Source organism: Acanthaster planci, linkage group LG12, assembly GCF_054643075.1.
Source record: "Acanthaster planci isolate LZ-2023a linkage group LG12, COTS_SCS, whole genome shotgun sequence".
Taxonomy (NCBI): Eukaryota; Metazoa; Echinodermata; class Asteroidea; order Valvatida; family Acanthasteridae; genus Acanthaster; species Acanthaster planci.
The window spans coordinates 9,376,523-9,396,741 of record NC_141788.1 but is presented as its reverse complement, the minus strand read 5'-3'; the positions used below and the strand labels follow the sequence as shown (position 1 = coordinate 9,396,741).

At 42.9% G+C, this 20,219-nt stretch overlaps 2 protein-coding genes across 11 annotated transcripts in view; one reads left to right on the top strand and one right to left on the bottom strand.

The window, feature by feature from the left end:
- mknk2 (MAPK interacting serine/threonine kinase 2) overlaps positions 1-13,895 on the top strand; it is a 26,937-nt gene extending 13,042 nt beyond the window's left edge. For all 6 annotated transcript variants that reach the window (XM_022245950.2, XM_022245947.2, XM_022245951.2 and 3 more), the window contains exons 4-10: positions 639-785; positions 2,792-2,889; positions 4,089-4,210; positions 4,916-5,052; positions 6,282-6,436; positions 6,922-7,122; positions 7,268-13,895. In XM_022245950.2, coding sequence (XP_022101642.1) covers positions 639-785; positions 2,792-2,889; positions 4,089-4,210; positions 4,916-5,052; positions 6,282-6,436; positions 6,922-7,122; positions 7,268-7,726 — 1,319 coding nt within the window. In that variant the 3' untranslated portion in view covers positions 7,727-13,895. The remainder of the gene's footprint in view (positions 1-638; positions 786-2,791; positions 2,890-4,088; positions 4,211-4,915; positions 5,053-6,281; positions 6,437-6,921; positions 7,123-7,267) is intronic.
- Positions 13,432-20,219, bottom strand: dph2 (diphthamide biosynthesis 2). 5 transcript variants are annotated; one of them, XM_022245953.2, is made up of 7 exons: positions 20,141-20,219; positions 19,433-19,625; positions 19,063-19,175; positions 18,158-18,378; positions 16,928-17,650; positions 16,162-16,350; positions 13,432-15,109 (listed from the first exon to the last, which is right to left on the bottom strand). In XM_022245953.2, the coding sequence occupies exons 2-7, from the start codon at positions 19,580-19,582 to the stop codon at positions 14,985-14,987; spliced, it is 1,521 nt and encodes a 506-aa protein (XP_022101645.2). In that variant the 5' UTR covers positions 19,583-19,625; positions 20,141-20,219; the 3' UTR covers positions 13,432-14,984. The 5 variants fall into 5 exon arrangements, with proteins under 5 accessions (XP_022101645.2, XP_022101646.2, XP_022101648.2 ...); XM_022245954.2 differs by having other exon boundaries at positions 20,137-20,218; XM_022245956.2 differs by having other exon boundaries at positions 19,433-19,647; positions 20,141-20,217.

Below are 20,219 nucleotides of genomic sequence, written 5' to 3'. Positions count from 1 at the left end.
AGGGCTACCGAGACTTGCTTTTTGTTGGGTTGAAGAAACTTGATACGGAGACACTCTTTGCCACCAACTGAAAAGGTTGGTCGTCAAAGGCCAGAAAGCGAGAAGGCTTTTGAATTAGGGGGACAAAAGTAACAGTGAGGCGTTGGCGCTAAAAGACTAACTGCAGTCAAAGAAATAACAAACTTCAATTGATTTCAGAAAATATCTCTCTATCCCTCGGGTATGGAGGGGGCCCAAAAGAGAATATTGTGTCAGTTGTCAGATGGTCAAACCTGATTGGCTATTGTGATTGTCCTATTTTTGGTCCTTTTATGGTGGGAGTGGGTTTGTATATATGGATGTGTAACCACAGCAAAAGTTGCAGCATCAACTCCAGCAGTCGGGAGTCAAATCGTATCGGGATGCGGTGGTCGGGGAAAGGATTGTGTGGATGAGGAAATGTTTCCCAGGTGAAAAACGATAGATACCCACTGCACTCGGTTCCCTCACCGTTTGACCGAAACCCCGTGTACCAGAAAGCCAAGTTGCCCGATTTCTTAGTCCCAGTGTGTACCCACCGGCGTCTGACGCTTTGGTGAGCATGAATCCCGTTTTCCGCCCTTGTAAACCGCCGGCCTTGGTGGTCACCTCCTTGATAGATTCCGCGGAGAGCCAGCTGAGCCAGTTGTCACTGTCGTCCAGCGGAGACATGAACCAGGCGGGGCTGGGCTTGGACGACAACCAGAACAACAGACGGAGGAGGAAGAAGAAGAGGCGGTCCGCTGTGGGACCCAGCAAATTTGAAGGTAAGTGACCAGTACCTGACCTCCCCTCCCCCCCCGGCATCGCATTTAGGCAAGGCGTAACTTGCATCTTGATAACCTGCATTTCCGTGCCCAATTTCATCTGGTTGAATTGCTCGGCGAGAATATGTGCTAGACAGAATTGCATGCTGTGCCAAATTTAGCTGGAAACCAGTCGAACGCTTGACGGAATATTCAGCTGGAAACCTGTAATCACTAAGCAGATATTCTCTGTACTTAATAGGTTTCTGGGCACAGTTGCTCCGTATCTGGGAACCAAGGGCCAGTTGAATTGAGTGCTGCTAAAACCAGAAGTTTGCTCAGCACTGCTGTTGTAATATTTAATTAGGACATAAAGCATTGCTAAACGGTATTTTACATAGACATTTCATTACATGAGGCCTGATTGTGAGTATTTTGGTGTTTAACTTTTCATGATTTAAAGAGAGCATTTGATTTAAAGAGAGTGTCTGATTTTGCACGGGAACGGTGTTAGTTAAAAATGTCTTTTTCCCGAGTTGGTGTTGGTAGTTTGTTGTGCAAATATCAGTTTCGTAAAGCAACTGCTTGGTCGTTGAAACACATGTTTGTGTGTTTTCTAAATCAACAATTTTCAGTTGATGGAGTAAACCATCGTTAACCAATTTCGATTTCTCTAAAACACTGACTGCTGCAAAAATCATGAACTTTTTTTTTCCCCCAACAACTGGCAAAAGAATTAACAAGGGCAGGCGTATTGAAATTTGTTGATGCATTTTTCCAAAAAAAGATTGATGCGTCCTTTATCTCTATCAAACGTCACGAAAGAAATCTGATGCACAACAAAACGGCAGAAATTGAATACGCAGGTGCAAACAGGCCGGACTGAGGAGTAGGGACGGCATAATTGACCGGCACCTCTGACATTCTCGGATGGATGGTAATCCGACCCGTTTGTCGCCGGAGTCGTCCTTAATAGCCCTTTTTGCCCGTTCATAAATGGTCGAGGGATTTGTGCGGCTAATTGGCTCAGCTGTGGCTCTGCGCCCCCCAGTGAGAGAGCCAACGGAGGAGGTGGCTGTTTGCTTGATTTTAAGAGGGAAAACGTGGCATTTAGCCAGCAGAATTCAATATCTTAATGTGTTTGCGGTTTGGAGTACATGTTCGCTCTGGTGGAGATTTCCAGTTTTAACGGCCTTTGCTGATATTTTTCTTCGAGGCCGTTATTCCGGAAAAGCATGAAAGGGCGTTAGTGTGGCTCCAAGAGGCATGTTTATTTTTTTTCTCTGTTCAGCCATTCTGGAGAAAAAAAATTCAGGGAAAACTCTTGCATGGTTTTTTAAATCAACAAACAGAATTATCACCCAAATACACGCATGCCATTTGCCGAAGAAAGGGACCTTTCCCATGAAATATGCAGATCAGACAGGTGCATGCGCACTTCTCGTGACTGGTTGGCAAGAGCGGCCGTCAACTTAATCGGCAGTGTAGGCAAGCTGCTCTAACCATAACCTGGCCTATTGAAAGTAAATCAAAACTGTATTACAGCCTCTGTCCGATACTTCAGCACAATTTTCTCGAAACAAAGTGAATTTTTTTCAGTGTCCTGAGATTGGAAAGTAACAATTCCTTGCCTTGAAGTTTGGCACTCATGTCAAACTACACTAGCACAGAAATAGCATGTACGTGCTCATAGTTACGCACACATGGAGATTGGTATTGTTATGTCGTAGATTGAAGCCACTTTGCCAACCAATGGTTAGTAATGCGCATGCACCTGCCTTATTTGCATATTACATGTATCTGCCTTGGTCCTGTGTACATACTGGCCCCAACAGACCCAATCTCCAAATTAATACGGTTCAAAGTAACAGTACACAGCTTACCGACCGGTGTTACACCTTGTTTTGTTACAGGGCATTTTGCCCTGTTTCTTATTCCTGGTTTTTCTCTTTATAGCCATTTTACTGTGTCTTTATGGAAGTTATCCCCTCACCTTACATAGAGGTGTTTACATTTCTTTTCTCCAGATGTCTACCTCGTGACAGACGAAGTACTAGGGACAGGTGCCTATGCGTCGGTCATAACCTGCACCCACATAACTTCAGGGAGGCACTACGCCGTCAAGGTGAGCAGTCTCATGAACCTCTAAGCCCTCTCAGAACACTCTGAACTCCTCCTGCATCTGGGGGGTGATATTTATGTAAGATTTGGGCAGGTTGGAGCCTGAGTAACTGTTGTTCTCTGTTAAGCCCGATGTGCCTTGAAAGCGTTCATTACAAAGCACGTGTATATGGGTAATCCCAGAAATTAGGGGTCCAAAAGTGTGACAATTTTTGTGTCCCTGTTACATCTGACCTTTGTTATTTGATATGAAAATGTCACCGGAATTGATTTCAAACAATTACTATTTGTTTGGCAGGTAATTTGCATTAATCACTCACTCAAATGTGTTCTGAACTTACAAAATCATATGTCGGGTGTGACAGGGACGCACAAAAATAGACCCCTGATTTCTGGAATTACCCATAGGTCATTGCGTTTTCTGCACAGTGGAGGATTTTGTAGGAGTCCAGAAAGATTTCCAGCCAAAAATTGCAAAGGAACTTAGATGGAAGTTTAGTAATAGACCTAAAATTCCTTCTTGAAAGATTTTAACGGTCTGGTCCCAAGGCTACATGATCAAAGAATCATAGTGGATCTCTTTTGCGTTATCTTCTGATGTTATTTATTTACATAAAGGGAACTTTGGCACGGAGGTAGGGTCAGCACCGGGGATGTGTCAACAAAGGGGTGTCTGGTTGTCTTCATATCTTGTAGCATGTTTTGATTTCATATCAAATCATCAAATATTTAATGTAGAATCAAGAAACGGAATATCTGTCTTTGAAAACAAACAAGGAATAAAATTGTCGAGGTGTACCTGCAGTTCATGTGAAATTGTTTTTAGTTCCAGAGAAAAGATGTTAATTTGCCAGATGTACACGTAATTCACATGAAAAAGTACTATTTTTATTAGATGTACAGATAATGAAGGCAACCATGAGGAAAAATGTGAAATAAATCTCAAATAATAGCTCTCCCAAATGTCCGAGTAAATTTTCAAGATTTGTGGCGTATCTAAGAATCCCATAGTTTGAAGGCATACTTACTCTACAAATATCCCACCGTACAGATTGTTCAAAGGGTTAACCCCCACTCCCTAGGGCGTGAGCAAAATCATATTAAAATTTGAGGATTCAGGACTGTTAGGGCCCTTGATCAAACTTGTCCAAGTCGTTGAAGATCCCCACAAATCCGTTTCTGTTGTGTCTCCTTCACCCACAGATGATCCAGAAGAGACCGGGGAACAGTCGCTCCAAGGTGTTCCGGGAGGTTGAGACCCTCTACCATTGCCACGGCCACAAGAGCATCCTGCAGCTCATCGAGTTCTTTGAGGATGACGAGAGGTAATTGACAGAGAGCGAGACGGTAGCGGAGCACGCTATCGACTTCTTCCACAGGTCTCAGACAATAGAGAGCATACAGTGCTTAGTTGATGAACGTCGGCGAAGAGCAACATGCGGTGTAGAATCTGGCACCTGCTCTGCACCTAGGGGTGTTATTTCTCGGTGGTTTGGCTACTTTGTTTGGCACTTTCTGCCCAGCAACCTCTTGCAAATTTCACTTCAACGGTGCCATTTGGGAGAGACCTCAGGTCTCATATAGAGATGCTCTCGTTACTAGAAGCCCTGAGCGGTATTTTATTTCTGTCCTTGGTTCCTAACCACTACCCTGGATGTTTTGTTGATGTTTGTAATGGCCCTGGGGCCAATTTCCTAGCACTGCTTAAGCGAAAAATTTGTTCAAGCGTGAAAAAACCTTGCTTGACAAATCGGGTTACCAGCCAAAACTTCTTGTGAAGTCTATTGTTTTGGAATGGTATTTGCCTGTCTTTTGGTTAGCATGACAATCACATGAAGTTTGAGCTGGTAACCTTTGTGTATTAAGTAAGGTTTATCCGTGCTTCAGCAAATTCTGTGCTTCAGGAGCTCTATGAAATTGGCCCCGCCCCAGTGGGACGGTTCTTCTGGCTAACTCTTCTAAGAACACTCCCCACCGTGCCAATCATCGATACCCGATACTCTAATCTCCCCTCCCTTTTTTCCTTGCAGGTTCTATTTGGTGTTTGACAAGATGGAGGGGGGAGCCCTGTTACATCACATCGAGCAGCGCAGGACCTTCACCGAGCAAGAAGCCAGCATGGTGGTCCGAGACATCGCCAGTGCTCTCGCTTTCCTTCACAACAAAGGTAGTGAGAAAAAAAACAGAATCGGGCCCCGTTGATGACAAAAATACAATTTAGGTGCGGAAGTAGATCCGGGATATTTGGATCAGGCAAAACGAAACACTAGTCAGGAATTGATGATATTGTGTAAAAGGGTAGGGTAATGATAAGGCGGTCAGCCGACTGGTTGGTTTGATGGTTAATTGGGTACATTTTCTGAGTATGTTTAATGTATTTTAGTCCTTATGGTTTCTAAATGCTGGTTCTTAGAGGTAATCCTTTTATATGCCTTTGAACGATATGTCCAAAGTTTTAACTACCTTGGTTTTAGCTTTGGTTTTGATGTGATTCTTTGTAACAAATTTTTTTTTTTTAGAAATTTTACTTTGATTGGATTATTTTGCCAATTATATAGTTTCTGGAAAGCGCCTTGAACATCGTTTTAAAGGATTTGGCGCCATATAAGATTATTATTATTTTCTGGTGTACATCTGCCACAAATTCTTCAGAGGACATACATGTAAGAGTGTACGTTGTTTTACACACACACTGCTGCCGACAGCCACAGTATCTTGTTTACACAATGTACTTGATATGTTGGCATCTGACAGATACACAGGTTCAGAGGATTAGGCTAATTCCGTTTCCCAAAGTCCGAAAACATCACCTGATTCAGATGAACCCAAAGTCCAAACCGTCAATAAAGTTTATCTGTGTTATGGAGTATTCAGGTGTATTTGCCTTGATGGGTGACTGGGTCACTGTTAATTGTCCTGTCGTAACTAAAAATGAAGTTAATGGGCTATTTTTAAGTGGGCAGATATCACTCTGTATATAGCAGAAAAAAGGAATTTTTGTCAATCTGTGTATAAACTTTTATTTTTAGCATCGCTTTCATAAAAACTTGCATACAATAGGAAAATCTGAGCTTGTTTTAGTTTTGTGTGCAACATGTTAGTTTGATTCTTTAAAAAAGTTAATTTCAGTATGATACTGTCTCTAGTCATTTTTACAAATGTTCCTTAAGGGGAATTGGATGTATAGTACCATTCAATTGGGATATGTTTTGACATCGGTTAGGACCGACAAGCAAATATTAATCCCCCCATTGAGGTATACAGGCATTGAAAGTTTTTTTTTGCATTTGATTGCACAGTTCTGCATGATTCTGCCACTTCTGGGCACTTTGATCGAGGTACAATGTGATATATATCCCTTAATCGGTGGCCCTTCTATACCCCGATATGATCCAGGTATTGCTCACCGTGACCTGAAGCCCGAGAACATCCTGTGCGAGAGCAAGCACTCCATCTCCCCAATTCAGATCTGTGATTTCGGCCTGGGCAGCGGCATCCATATGAACAGCAGGTACAACACGCCGCTCACCACCCCAGAGCTGCTCACCCCGGTAGGTGAAACTGACCCCCCCCCACCTCCCCCAATTTGATCTGATCATTGGATCAATTTAGTTCACTACACCCAATAAGTCGATAGCTAGGCCAATCAAAGTATAGCAACAAATAACGATATCATGGGCCAATTTCATGTAGCTGGTAAGGATAAAAATTAGTTTACCAGAATTAGGTTACCGACCAGAACAGCATATATAGTATACCATTTTAAACTGGTTCTCGGTGAATATTTGCTTAACACAAAATCTTGCTTAGTGATTTCTGCTACATACTGAAAATGGACCCCATTTAAAAGAAGAAATTGGCTTGAGCAGGAATGGAATCGTCGACTTCCAGAACACCACATTGGTGCTTTCCCAACTGAGGTATCCAGCCACATGTTGGTGGATTTTCAGTTTGACAGACTCTTTTGAGAGGTACTGAGGAACAAAGGAGAGGCATTCACTTAAAGTTTTGCTTCCCTCGTTTTTCCACGTCAAAGGTCGGTTCGGCTGAGTACATGGCCCCTGAAGTCGTCAACGCCTTCATTGACGACGACGAGGCCTCGGCCTACGACAAACGGTGCGACTTGTGGAGTCTGGGCGTGATCCTGTACATCATGCTGAGCGGCCGGCCGCCCTTTGTCGGGAACTGCACTGAGGACTGTGGCTGGGACAACGGCGGAGCCTGCCAGGAGTGCGAGGTGAGTCGGTGTTTTGGCAATGGAGGTTTTGCGTGGCAGCCATCTTGGAGGTCGGTCCTTTTGTGCCACAGAGATATGCATGAGTGGGCCCTTTGTGCATTCATTGAGTTTTCATATTGGAGGATTTGTTGTCATTGTCTGGCAGGACATGTTGCTGCACAGCATCCAGGCAGGCATCTATGACTTTGATGGCGCCGAGTGGGAGAACATCTCGGAGGACGCCAAGGACCTCATCTCCAACCTGCTGGTGCGGGACGCCAGCAAGCGCTACTCGGCCGAGCTGGTGCTGGCCCACCCCTGGGTCGGACGGGCCCCAATGACCCCACTCCACACCCCCTCGGTCATCAAGCGCAACAACAGCGCCAAGGACCTGTGCCAGTTTGCAGCCGAGGCGGTGCTGTGCAACCGGCTGGTGGCTCAGAAGGAGGAGCGGGAGGAGGAGGAGGAGTCCGAGGCCACGCCCACCAATGACTGGAATATGCGCCCTGTGCCCTTCGGGCTCTCGCCCCCCGGGGAGTCGGCCCTCGCCAAGCGCCGGGCGGCGCTCCACAGCTCCAGCAACGGAGGAGGCATCTGCATCACTGTCAGCTCTACCGAGCCCTGACTTGTCCCATCCGCGCCCCTTCCACATTATTTAAGAGATGTACAATATCCTTCGTTTGCCATCCAGTCCGACAAACTTGGCTCACTAATCACCTCATCCTTTTTGTAGTGAAACAGCCTCTACTCCTGACTCTTGCAGATCAAGTCAGCAGCATCCGAGGATTCTGGGTCAGGAACGAATAAGCTATGGTCCTCACTTGTACTGTCTGTCCTCACAGAGCACAGCATTTGCCTATGAGTCATTTTGTTGGCTCTCGTTCAGTGGTTACTGTCTGTCAGATTCCTTTACCCGCAGTGCTGCATTCTTTGTCCAGTGCGAATCCCCCCCCCCCCGGAAAGATACTTGTAAATTGTCCGTCTTCATCAGGTCAGTGCTGTTTTTAGCCCAGCAGGCAGCACTGGGGAACTTAATCGTTGGCCCTTCGTTGCAAGGGAGGGAGAAAGGGAACAAGCGTAGGTCCATTTTGTGGAAGCCCAGTTTTGTGCGAGGGGGCCCCCTAGCTGTTGGAGTGGCGCGAAGCTAGTCGAGACAGCGAGAGGTCTGTGGAGTGACGTGACCAGAATGAAAAAAAAATGAAGGGGGCCTAGTGGGAGCGGCAGGAGAGGAGCGGAAAGCCTTTTGCTGGAGGCGAACTTATTTTTCTCCATGAGAACAGAAAAACGGCCTGCTGTTTTACGTCAAACTTTCTTGTATTTTAGTTACCCCTTTGTCGTTATATTTGCGTAAATTAAAAAAGCTTCCACCAAATTTGTACTTGTGGTTGTGTAAAAAACAAAACAAATTTTTATTTATCGATGAGAACTTGCTTTTTTTAACACAGTTTTGAAGAGTCATATTATTGGAATGCGTGTGTAATATTTTAAGATTTGCCTTTACTTTGTATGATTTTTTTTACAACTATAGAAACACTGTATTGACTTTACCAACAGTAACGGTTGTCTTGAATTGGAAGAGTGTTAATCGAACAGTTCCAGAATTTGAATTTCCTACGTTAAATGATCTGTACTATGGCATAGCTTGTACTACCTCAAGAAAATGTTCTGCTTTGATTTTTGACTTACGCTTTCAGAATTTCGGATATTTTGTCTGTTAGATCGGCGTTTGCACCCAAGTGCGCCCCGGCACATGCACACATTATTGTTTGTGACTTCCCCAACGAACCAGTGAATTTGATCAGTGCCCAACCACATTTCTGTCGGCTTGAAATGGCCATGGCTTCCCCTCTGGCAGTAATCATCATTTGTTTCTGTACAGTTTTTATTTACCTTTGAAATGCTTGACGTCGGCAGTTCATTCACCCGAAGTGGATCATATCACATTGACTTTTGTGGACAGTGGGGTTTTTTTTGCACGGTTGGGAAGACTTTTTTTCTTTGTAAATACTGTATAACTTTTGTTTATATTTGACCAGAGATCTGATCAGTGTAAAGATGTAAATTTATAAAAGGAAAAAAGGGTGGCTTATTTTGCACCAATTATGGACACTTGTTTTTCACCCTTATTGTCCATATTTATACAACGGTTTATGTTGTCAATGCTCCTTGTTATTTATACCATTTGAAGAAAGCTTTCCACTCAGCATCACAGTTTGCTTTTGAAGCTGCACTGACGTATTTAAGCATAGACACTACAACTGCGAGCAATCCTGTGAGTTGTAAGTTTCTATGCTTGGTACTAGGTGCATCGTTTCAAGTGTTACATGTTAATGGTTACATCATCTTTTCGTACTTTCATACATTTGCAATAAGAGCAACTGTGCAACTTTAGGTCCTTGTCAGAAAAATCCATTGCTTTGTTTTTAATTTCAATAACATCATTAGTCAATGTATTTTGAGAAATGTGCGGCATATTTCATTTCTGTGAAAAGTATGAGCTACTGGATTATTGAAATGCATCGAAATGGTTTTTTCCCCCGTCTTTGTGGTGAGAGCGAATGTTTTTGAGCTTGTTCATTCAGTTTTGTGTTTTTGTCCAATTCATCCTTATTCACTTCAGATTATTAAGTTTCAGATGTTACCAAAGCACCATGGAAAAGGAAAAGTATGGTCATTGAATAAATAGAAGCAAAACTGAGTTTCATTTTGGATCCATTTTATTTGAGAGAAATGTGAAAGGTTTTGGGTTTTACCAACCATGAACAAGCAATCATAGTTGGCTTTCTCCCAACCAAATTTGAGTGTGCCATGAAATAGAGGGAACCCCTTAATTGGCCTTGCTCATTTTTTTTTTATTTTGTAATGCTTATTTTTACATTATTTTTCCATTGTATAGATAAATTTACACATTTTAAAATCTTGTTTTTGTTAACCTGGGTAAATTATTTGTCATGTAAAATGCCACACAAAATCTGTTGCCATCTACGAGATTTTAATATTTTTGTATGCCCATCAGAACTTGAATTGGAGATATTGCCAACTGCGCACAGGACGCACGGGATTTGTTCATGGAATTGTCACTGTGTGTATGCCCCTTGGTGAAATTTTGTGTGGAATTTTGCATAACGTTGTTGAAGAAAAGAAACTTTTCAGGAATTCTCACTGAGACCCTGTTGTACTGTTGAAAGAATTCGTGAGAAGCTTCTGTCTTCATTTTTCAAAATTTCAGGAAACTATCCCTCCTTTAAGAAAAATAAAGTGCAATTGAATGAGAAGTGTTGTGTTGTGTTCAAGAATATAATTGAGTTTTAGTATTTTTTAGTGGATTTTGTCAGAAGCAGGCCCTTAGTCAGAATGTTGAAATCTTGGCAGGAACCTGAAGAGTTTAACAGACTGAAATTACTCTTTTCTTGTTGCTGTCATAAGTAGTACCTTATTTGTACATTTAAGCCATTTTACAAGGCATTGGAAAATGACACACTATCTTAGAGACAGCAGGCAGACAGGTCAAAGAAATCTGGCTATGGGCTTGGCTTATGCAAAATGTTAACATGTAATTAACAAGGGACATGTTGTTGATCTTGTGAAACTCTACTTCCCATTTCCGTATACGTGTATCTATAGGTCTCAGAAGATGGAATAATTCTGAGCATTTTTTCTAAGTTTGTACAGTATTTTCTCAGAGGTTAATTGAATTTGTTGAATCGGGGGCAAGCTTCCATCTTTGATTTGTGGAAATGGGGAGTGGAGGCTTTCTAATGCGTGGATTTCCTCTGGTCAGGAATTGTGATGTGGTCATTGGCATCAGAAAATATTAAAAAAAAAAACAATTGAACACAACTTTTTAAATGCAAGAACGTAGACAATCTTTATGTTGAGGCTGCTGTTCAATTGCAGACTGATTCCTGACCAGAAGGGTCCTTTTTTAGAACTGCAGGAGCAGTTTTTGGAGGGAGGCTTTTGTGGGTGGGGCAGTGGGGAGCAAGTTGGGGGGGGGTCGGATAACAATTGCATTAGTGTCTTGAAGCAGAATTGATTGACTGACTTCAAGACGCAGTGCTTCAGTTTCAAAAGCCTCCCCCATTCACTCTTGTGAAATTACTTTTGCTTTTATTGACCAATCAGAGTACAGGATAGCTCACACTTGTACCCAGGAACTGTTTCAATGTGCTACTAGGCAGTTGAATATTGTGACTAAAGGCATTTCTAAGCCCCCTGTGAGTGTACAGCGATGTCCTCTGATTGGTCCAAACTTTCATTAACCTTGTCCTCCAAACTTCAATAGGATTTTTGTTTCCATATGCCTTTGGAGGTTAGGGTTGATTTGAAACGATGGGGAAATTGGGATGTTAGCCTTTGGGCCTTAATATGGGGAGGGGGTGTTTTAACAGTTTAGTTTGGGAACCAGACACCTATTTGTGTTTGATGGTGGGTAGTCTGGCGCCAGGGGCCCATTTCATGGAGCTGCAGAGGGGGGCAAATTGCTTGGCACAAAAAAATCTGCTTAGCAGAAACAGGTTACCAGCTAAGATGCCGTGCAGCAAACACTGCTTGTGAATGGTTCCCAGCATTTAAGTTTGCTCAGTGGTAACTTGAAGAGCTCCATAAAGTTGGGGCCGGGGCACATGGGAAAACAATAGAGGATTGGGTTGGATGGGTTTTAGTTGGGTTGGAAGGGGTTTGGTGGGTTAAAAGGGGTTGGGTTGGTTGGGGATTGGTGGGGTGGGTGGGGTAAGCTGTAGGATGGCTATAGGGATGGTATGGAGAACGTATTATTCTAGTGGGGCAGGGGCAGAACTGGGGCTGGGAATAGTGAAGTGGGACAGGCAGAAATTTGGGAGAGGGTTGTGGGTTTAGGCGGGTTGATAGAAATATCTTGCATGAGCATCAGCCGATTCGGGGTTCAATTCAAAAGAAAATTCACCAGGAGGGGAAGGGATATGGGTTTGCCTTACAGGTGGCTAACCACTTAAACATGTATGCACTCCTGGACAAAATGGCTTATATGCCAGCAAACTGAAAGCTAATCATGGATCACTTGAGTTGAACGTGAAAGTCTGCCTGACTGTTGCCTTACGTACACGTATTGCAGCAAGTCTAACCATACTTGTAGGCGGGCATACAGCTAGCACACCAATTAAATGCCTTTTCGGACACAGCTGCCAAATTTCATACACCTCATAAGAAGCGTTTGCAGTACACAAAAGTTGGTCTCCTACATTAATGCACCAAAAAAAACACCAGTGTACATGTTTGTAAAGAACTTTAACAAATTAAGCTACTAAGAATGTGCACTTAGGTACTTTTTGTAGAATGTATGTATATTTTCGAGACAAAAAAAAAAGAGATGGCATGTTACTATCAATTCTGGCTAATTTTCAGAGAGACATGTTTTTGTTTTGTTAAAAAAAAGAACTTCGTTCAGTTTTCATAATTTTGGATTGGTACGTATAGTTAAACACTTTGGGTGTGTATCAGTGCATTTGTTTGTGTTTTTCATTTTTCTTTATTATTTCAACTGATTTACCTTTACAATTAACTGGGGTGGGGCGTCTTCTTTTGATGCCAGCTGCGTGTCAAACTTTGAAGAGAAGCCACCCCACCCATATTTAGCACCTGTGACAAGCCTAGGTACTATCGGGCTCAAGTGCTAAATTGCAGCATGGACTATAACACCAGGAAATACTTGAATATTCAGTTATTTGAATATTGCGGGAATTTTTTTTGTTGTCAGAGCACTACATGTGATTTGTATTTTCATGTACTTGAGGTTCTGTGGTTCTGCGGGTCAGGGCTCTGTTTTGATAGATATATAGAGGAAAGAGGTTTTTGTCTTTCTGTGTGAAACCTTTTTTTCCTGAGGTTTTTGTGATTATGTTTGTGATGATCAGCCTGTGCAGAATAGGAAGATTCAAATTGGGCGCTGAGATTCCAATTGGGCCAGTCCACTGCTGCCCCGCCCACTAAGCACATGGGCCATGAACATTTGCCAGCGGAATGAGACATAGTGTGCACGCACATTGGCGAATGTGATTGTTCAGAATACCACAAGGCTTGGCTTTTTAGATTGGTTTATTATAAAAATGCTTAAACAAACAGCAAACATGAAACTGCTTCAAAAATGGTCATTGTATATTGACACCAGTCCTTCAATACTTCAGCTTTTTGTATTGGTTTGATGTTCTGTTTTTGACTTGAAGTCATGTCTTTTAATGGGTTTGAACTACACAAATCTCTGTGGATTCAGCCCTAAAATGTGATCCACTGATTACCAGCTCTGCGCACCCTATGTAAGGATGGACTGGTATTGACTAATTGTTACCTGTACCCTGTTTGGGTTTTTTAAATTCATTTTTTGATTCATTTTTGTGGCCACTTGAAGCAGTTTGTCCTTTTTGCTGCATGATTGTATTAAAATCAAGCACATTGTGATTTGATTTGATTTTTTTTTCCAACACATCAAAATATTTGACACCACACACCACAACCGGGCACTTACTGGTTACGGATGAATTGTAATTTAACTTCAGAGTAAGTTTCAAAAATTGTTTTAAGTGACCAATGTCTTTGGATTATTGTGTTGTTGGAATGGCATTTGAACGTTCTAGAAACCCCAGATTTTGGTATCGGACGTCACGTCCTTCATAGAGATTTTTTGAAGGGTATTGATGCGTGCCTCCGTTTAAAAAACTGTCCTACCACGCTAAGTTAGGTATTGCCTTAACCTTACCCCAACCCCCCCTAAAAATGGAAACTTTATTGCAACTGTTGAGGAGAAATTTTAGTTCTGTGGTGTAACAAAACTCGGCCCATCCATGGATAAAAGAATTCTTTAAACACTGACATTCTCTGATTTAAATGTCATTGTAAAAAATCAGTGGTAACAGTCGGTATCCAAATTGTTTTCAAAACCCTGGTTTTTGTTGTCTTTATGGATGCTTATGCAAATCTGCCAAATAAAATGAGAAATTTTTGTAGACACCAGATAGTTTTCTGTGTTTCTTTTGTCAAATTTATTTTTGTCTCTTTGATTTGGCAAATTTGATGTCCTTTTACACTGTACAAATCAGTGCAAAAACAAAATTTCATGAACGATTCTCAATTTAAACAATATACATCGTGATATCGGAAATTTGTATTTAATAATAGCCCTTACATTCAGACTTTATTGTTGCACAGATTTGGATAAAAATGTCTTTCAAAGTGAACATGGAAGATGACTGAGAAATCGTAAACCAAAGACCAGACCAAGACTCAACCAGAATGGGTCCCTCTAAATCCACTGTCTAGCCCTCTCATCCTGAAGATATTAATGTGTGTCCCACAAATGTGAATACTGAACAAACGGCAAATTACTCGAAATCCTGACACAATTTGCACTGATTTTATGATTTAAGACACACTCCCGCTGCAGTCATCTGAAGGAGATGATTTCAAATCCTACTCAATTTCTCACACTGAGAACTGATTTATGAACTTGTTGTTTATTTGCCACTCAAATGCGTGTGATATCAGTCTTAGCAGTCTGTAGAGCATATTATATTTTAAGGTGACATATTTTGGGGTTGCAAATTTAACGGTCTGGTTGTCACTGTCAGAAGAGCGCGCTGTGTGGAGTAGTTGATCCATGGTCTCAACCTTTGTGACAAAGCTACATGATGTTCGCCAAACTTGGAATTTGCCACTGGCTCTCGATTTAGTTCAGTGAATTTTGCCCCTTGAGCAGAGGTGCTACGGAGCTCCAATAGTCACCTTTTCCAAATGTGCACAGAAGTAGCAAGGCCCCGCATGACTGAATTCTCAAAACCCGGAATTTCTGAAATGCCAAAAAAAAAAAAAAAATCCTGAGAAATCAGAACCCTGCCACGCACTGGTGATCTTCCTTAGCCTGTAGACTCCCCGCTGTAGCTGGCTGCTATGCCCAACCTGCCCTCCACGGCCTTGGCGACGGGCGTCTGGCCCAGCTGCTGCTCCAACCCTTGCCAGGTTCTCCCCGCCAAGAACTCGCCTGCAGAGAAGAAAATGGAGAGCACCCTCAGCTGAATTTGAGCCTTAAGAATATGAGCCTTAAAAATGGTTTAATTTTGTAGTGGAGTAACGAAAGCAACTTGGGCAACAAGCCATGACCCGTAAAGCCTCTCGGCAGAAAATCTTGCTTAGGAAATTGATGCACTTACCAAAAAGGAGCCGAGAACCAGTCACATGAAATGCACATACCATAAATTTTTGGCTGGTAACCTATTTTTTCTAAGCAAATCCTATTTCTGCTGAGAAAATTTTTGAGCTCGGGAAAATTGTGACTCACTCGGTGAAATTGAGTCGTAAGGCCAATTTTTTTTGTAATTTTTGTTTCAGTTTGTTAGAGCAAGCTCGGCTCTTTGTTTCACTCATATCTGGCATCCTGATGAAACTGGACATTATGTGGGTAAAAAAAGTTGAAGATTCCCAATGATTTCCATGATGCAAGATTCTTTTTAAGGCCTGTTACTCAGAAGTGGCTCGGGTGACTTGTGACTCATTTCCACAGAGAGGGTGATCCATCAGTAGCCTAACACATTTCCAATGTACAGGGGTGGGCAAGATTTATAAAGGACCATAGTTAACCATAGTTCGACTACTCTGATCGAGCACACGCTAGTCAACAATGGTTGGACCAGTCTAGTCATTTATTCGCGACCGACCTATCGAGGTTGGTCGCATCAGTGGTTGCCATAAATCGTTTTTAATAGCACAGTGCAGAGGGGACCAGTTATAAGAAAAATGCCAGGGAAAACAGTATGTCGCTAGTGAACGACAACTTTCACTTTTATTTGCGCTATTTTGCCTTTCCTGCCACCACCTTTTCTCCCCTTCGGCCTGATGACCTGGCCACGGTTGACTAGGGTCATTTGCACCTCAACTTCACTGCACAGGCACATCACAAACCAACCACTAGTTAACTAGTGGTCCTTGAACGAACTGGCCCAATGTCTCTCTCCAAACTCAACTTCTGGCCCAAGTTTCCAACCAGAGATTGGGAATAAACACTGGACCCTTTTTGAGCAAAAGAACCGTACATACTGGCATTGGCATGCACTGTGCCCACCGTCATCATTTTGTCCCGTCTGACTAAGGCGTCGGACGCAGTCACATCAGACGCTTCCTCCGTTCTCCCAAGGGACCTCAGTTTGCCCGTTACCAAGGAGATGTCGGTGGGCACTTCTTGCTCTTCTGAGTCACTGGAGGGGAGCTCTACTTGCTTGGCTGCTCCTGTGTTGGGGAAAAAAAAGAGTGGGGGTGGAAATGCACTGAGACCTCGAGGGAAGAAAAGTTTGCAAAGCAAAATCGGGTCAATTAGCTCACTCGGTAGCCAATAAAGATCTAAAAAATTGCCCACGAGGCAAAGATGAGCTCCCCTGTAAATCTTGTTTTACTGGCCAAGTTGGGGTTTAACTCTCAGGCCCAAAGACCCTTCCAATCTCACCGGAATTTTTGTGAAGGTTTTGAAGGAATTGAGGAAGGTGGAGTCTGGCCATGATTACTTTGCATAGGGTTGGATGTCGCTTTGTCACTGGGGATGGCGAAAATTCCACAGGGTTTGCAATGAAATTTCATGTGGAATTCAAGACACTTCATGCTCACACTAACACTGGGGAACAGCAATTGTAGCAAGTTGTCTTGCTCAGAGACATAAAGTGTGATCTTGTAGAAATATTTCTGAAACCTCTTGAAAACTTTGCCAACCAGCACTGCTCTCCTCAACACTCAAGTGGAAGGTATGCTTGTTCAGATTCAACAAAAGTCGCCTTTTCGTTGCAAATAAAACTAGAGTGCCCCCAAAAATTACCTGGTAGAATCTGTCTGAAGTCTGTTACATATTCTCCGGTCCATTCTCGGGCTCTGTTGCAAGCAATTTCCATCTCAAATGGTGTGACAACAGGCTTGTAGAACTCGGACGAATCGATGAGACTGTTCTCTGGGCAGGAGACGAGCACGTAGATGTCCACCTCCATGAAGTTGGCAAGCTTGGCCACATTGAGTTTCCCCACCACAAATGTGTAGGTCTTCTTGCCTGCCTTCTTTAGGAGGGTTTTGAGTTGGTTTATGACGGTCAGGTAGTCCCTCACACCGAGTGTCCCCGCGACGATGCCCACTACATTCGCATCCCGTGCCCTCTCGATCAGATAGTAGCGTTTCATGAGCGCCCGGTTGACGTTCAGTGTCTCGCGATGGCTCCGCCGTTGCTCGGGATCGTAGGTGAAGAACGGACACCTGTTGTAGGTCATCATGAGGTTGGTAAGCGTCGTGGTTTGAGCGCCGACGTAAAACACTGCGTAGTCCTCGAGCGCGTGTTCACAGCCAATTGTGAATCGCCGGCCAAACTGGCAGAATGTGTTCGACATGGACAGAAGGGCTAAATCAACATCTGTTCCATCATCGTCATCGCCTCCACTGCTAGTCCTACTGTTGTTTAGATTTAATGTATTTCTGCCAAGATCGATTGCCGGATCCACAATCCTTGATACGACAACGACTGGCAGGACTTCCATCAGTCTCCTCGCAAGAGAATCTGGGACGGTGGAATAAACGATGATAATACATCAATAATTGGTGGTCACTGAAGCATAAACGTTTGCTTCAACTGGCTTTTGGAATAAATTACTTGGAGTGCATAATCGCAGAGGCTTTTGGAAACAAATTACCTCAAATCGGTGTTTTTTCTATTTTCACTCTCGCCTTTGTTTCGTAAAATGTTTGCATATTCCACAGCAAAGGTGCACACATGACAAACTGACTCAAAACAGCAAACTGACTACTTAAAGCTCTTTATCCTTTGAAACATAACTACCAACTCCAAGCTCTGAAGACTTTGCCCTTAATTCTCACAACTTGTGTCACCACAACCTTCCGTTTGTCACTGAATTCAACCCATACAAACTTCCAGGTATGTGGCCTTATGTTTTCCAAGGTAACAGTTTTGTGCACTGCAGGGGACATTTGTTTCTATCAAATAAAAAAGGAACTAGGGTGCTTTTAAAAGTTTATTATTCCTTGACCACTTTGTAGATGAACGTACCTACGCAGTGTGCGTATACAACATCATACATGACTACAACTGGCTTGGAGCTGTCCCCAAAGAATTCCTGGAAGATTTCGCAGCAGTGGTCTTCATCGATGGGTCTCCGGCCAAAGACGTAGAGGACGGGGAGGCGTGACGTCGGGCTGAGACAAGCCCTGCCGAAATGGATGATGCTGTCTGCGTTGGCATGCTGAGCAGCGATCTCGTCCACACAGCAGCTGTAGAAAATTGGATTTCAGTGAGTTCAGTCTTATAGTACACTACCTCAACCCAGACAACATAACGAAGGGTGCGACGTGCATTATTTTGATTAGCTCTGCAGTTTTGGGAAAGAAACGGCAGCAACATGAGAACTGCCAATTACGAGGCAGTAGGGCCCGTAACATCACCGGACAGCACCACCCTTACACTGATTTGTTTGTTTTAGGCTAGTTGAGACACATCTGTGCTAGGTGGATCTTTTTACATCTAATAGGCTTCTCCATGTGATAATTGGCGTTTGTTGTATTATCTAGCATGGCTATTGCCACTAATATGTCACAGACGCGATTCCATACTTGTGACTGGTTACAAGGTGAAAATCCCTTGAGAAGCGTGTGACTTTTTGACCTGTACCTGGCTATGAGGTTGATCATGGGGGTTGGCGGGGCATTCTGCAACTGAGCTAAATAACAACAACTTTATGGGGAGACGGGGTTAGAATGTCAACTGGTAAACACCTCAAAGGTAAGCAGTGCTGTGCACAATGCAGTGTTGTAGTTGAGTTCACTCCCATGAGTATGAGTCTGAATAAATCTTCGTGAGTATGAGTACGAGTACCAAAAGAGTACATACATAAGAGTGCGAGTAATGCTACACTGGCACAATACAAACTGCAGCAGGAATATACACAGAGTGTGTACCTTCCATACGAAGTATCTGCAAGAATGAAGACGGTAGCACTTGTCTCCTGCTGAAGAAGCTTGACGATGGAAGACGAATCTGGAAGGAGTTCATCAGGAAACTGCAATGCAACCTACAGGGTAATGCATGATGCATGCGCATGAACATTGACCAGCACACAGACATTCAGTCTGAAATTCAAGCACACTCAATAAATACACCGTATGCTGTTTAGCGTTACTGCATGAACACTGAATCCTTTGAAGAAGCTGGAAATTAAATGAACTCTGATTTTTTTTATTCTATGGTAATCATATACATGATGTAGATGTAGATGGTTGAGCACTTTAATAGTGAAAAAAATGAATGAAATTGTCCACGAGGATGTACCTTGGAATAGCCATTCTTCCTGATAAAATCCACACATCGAGGTACTTCATATGCAGAGGGAAGGTCAGCTTCAAGTGATGCCTGTATGGCACTGACCTCAATCGACCTCTGGATGATTTCTGAGCCATCACTGCTGAATGCTGTGGCCATCTCTGCAAAACAGTTTCGGCTACTGCTGGCTCTGAATAATCATCTTTTGTAAAATGTGAAAAAGTCTAGTAAAAATTAAAATGTAACTCAATCTTCAGTCATGAGACTAAAAAGTTGTCAAAAAAGTCCACAACTAAAATAGTCCCGGAACCATTTTTTTATAAAAACCTCTTTAAGTTCAGGCCTAGGTGGCAAAACTTTCCATTTTCAACTATGGAAGGAAATTTACTCAAACAAAGGTCTCATCACAGTGTTTATGCACTAGGCGGGTGTCATGTGATGTCAGTGAACTAAAAATCCTCTTTTCCGATGACAAGGCGCCCTCAGGTCATTTGCAAAACCCATGTAAGCCCTACGCGTATACGATGTATGCGTGAGCGCTGCGCGTTGTACGTGAGCTAGAGCAACACCGCCCAAGCAGCCAAGTGCGGCTTGTGGCGCGGCTGGGGTTCCTCCATGGTTTTACAGGACCACATGATCATTGACTTTTCTATAAAAACAAAATGAAGTTTACATATTCTGTTCAAAATGATAACTCAGAAGCAAATAAATACCTACTAGTACTTGGTTTTTGTCAAAATATTTTCACTAGTCAGCCGCTACGCGAAAAATCAGATGGGCGCTGCCATTTTTAATC

Bases quoted from the DNA above. Each gene is read 5' to 3' on its own strand.
- dph2 (XM_022245953.2), bottom strand. From the start codon at position 19,582: ATGGCCACAGCATTCAGCAGTGATGGCTCAGAAATCATCCAGAGGTCG. The intron at 16,351-16,927 runs GTAATTTTTGGG...TCCCCAACACAG, and splicing joins CTTCAGACAGATTCTACCAG to GAGCAGCCAAGCAAGTAGAG. The intron at 15,110-16,161 runs GTATGTACGGTT...TCTTCTCTGCAG, and splicing joins CACAGTGCATGCCAATGCCA to GCGAGTTCTTGGCGGGGAGA.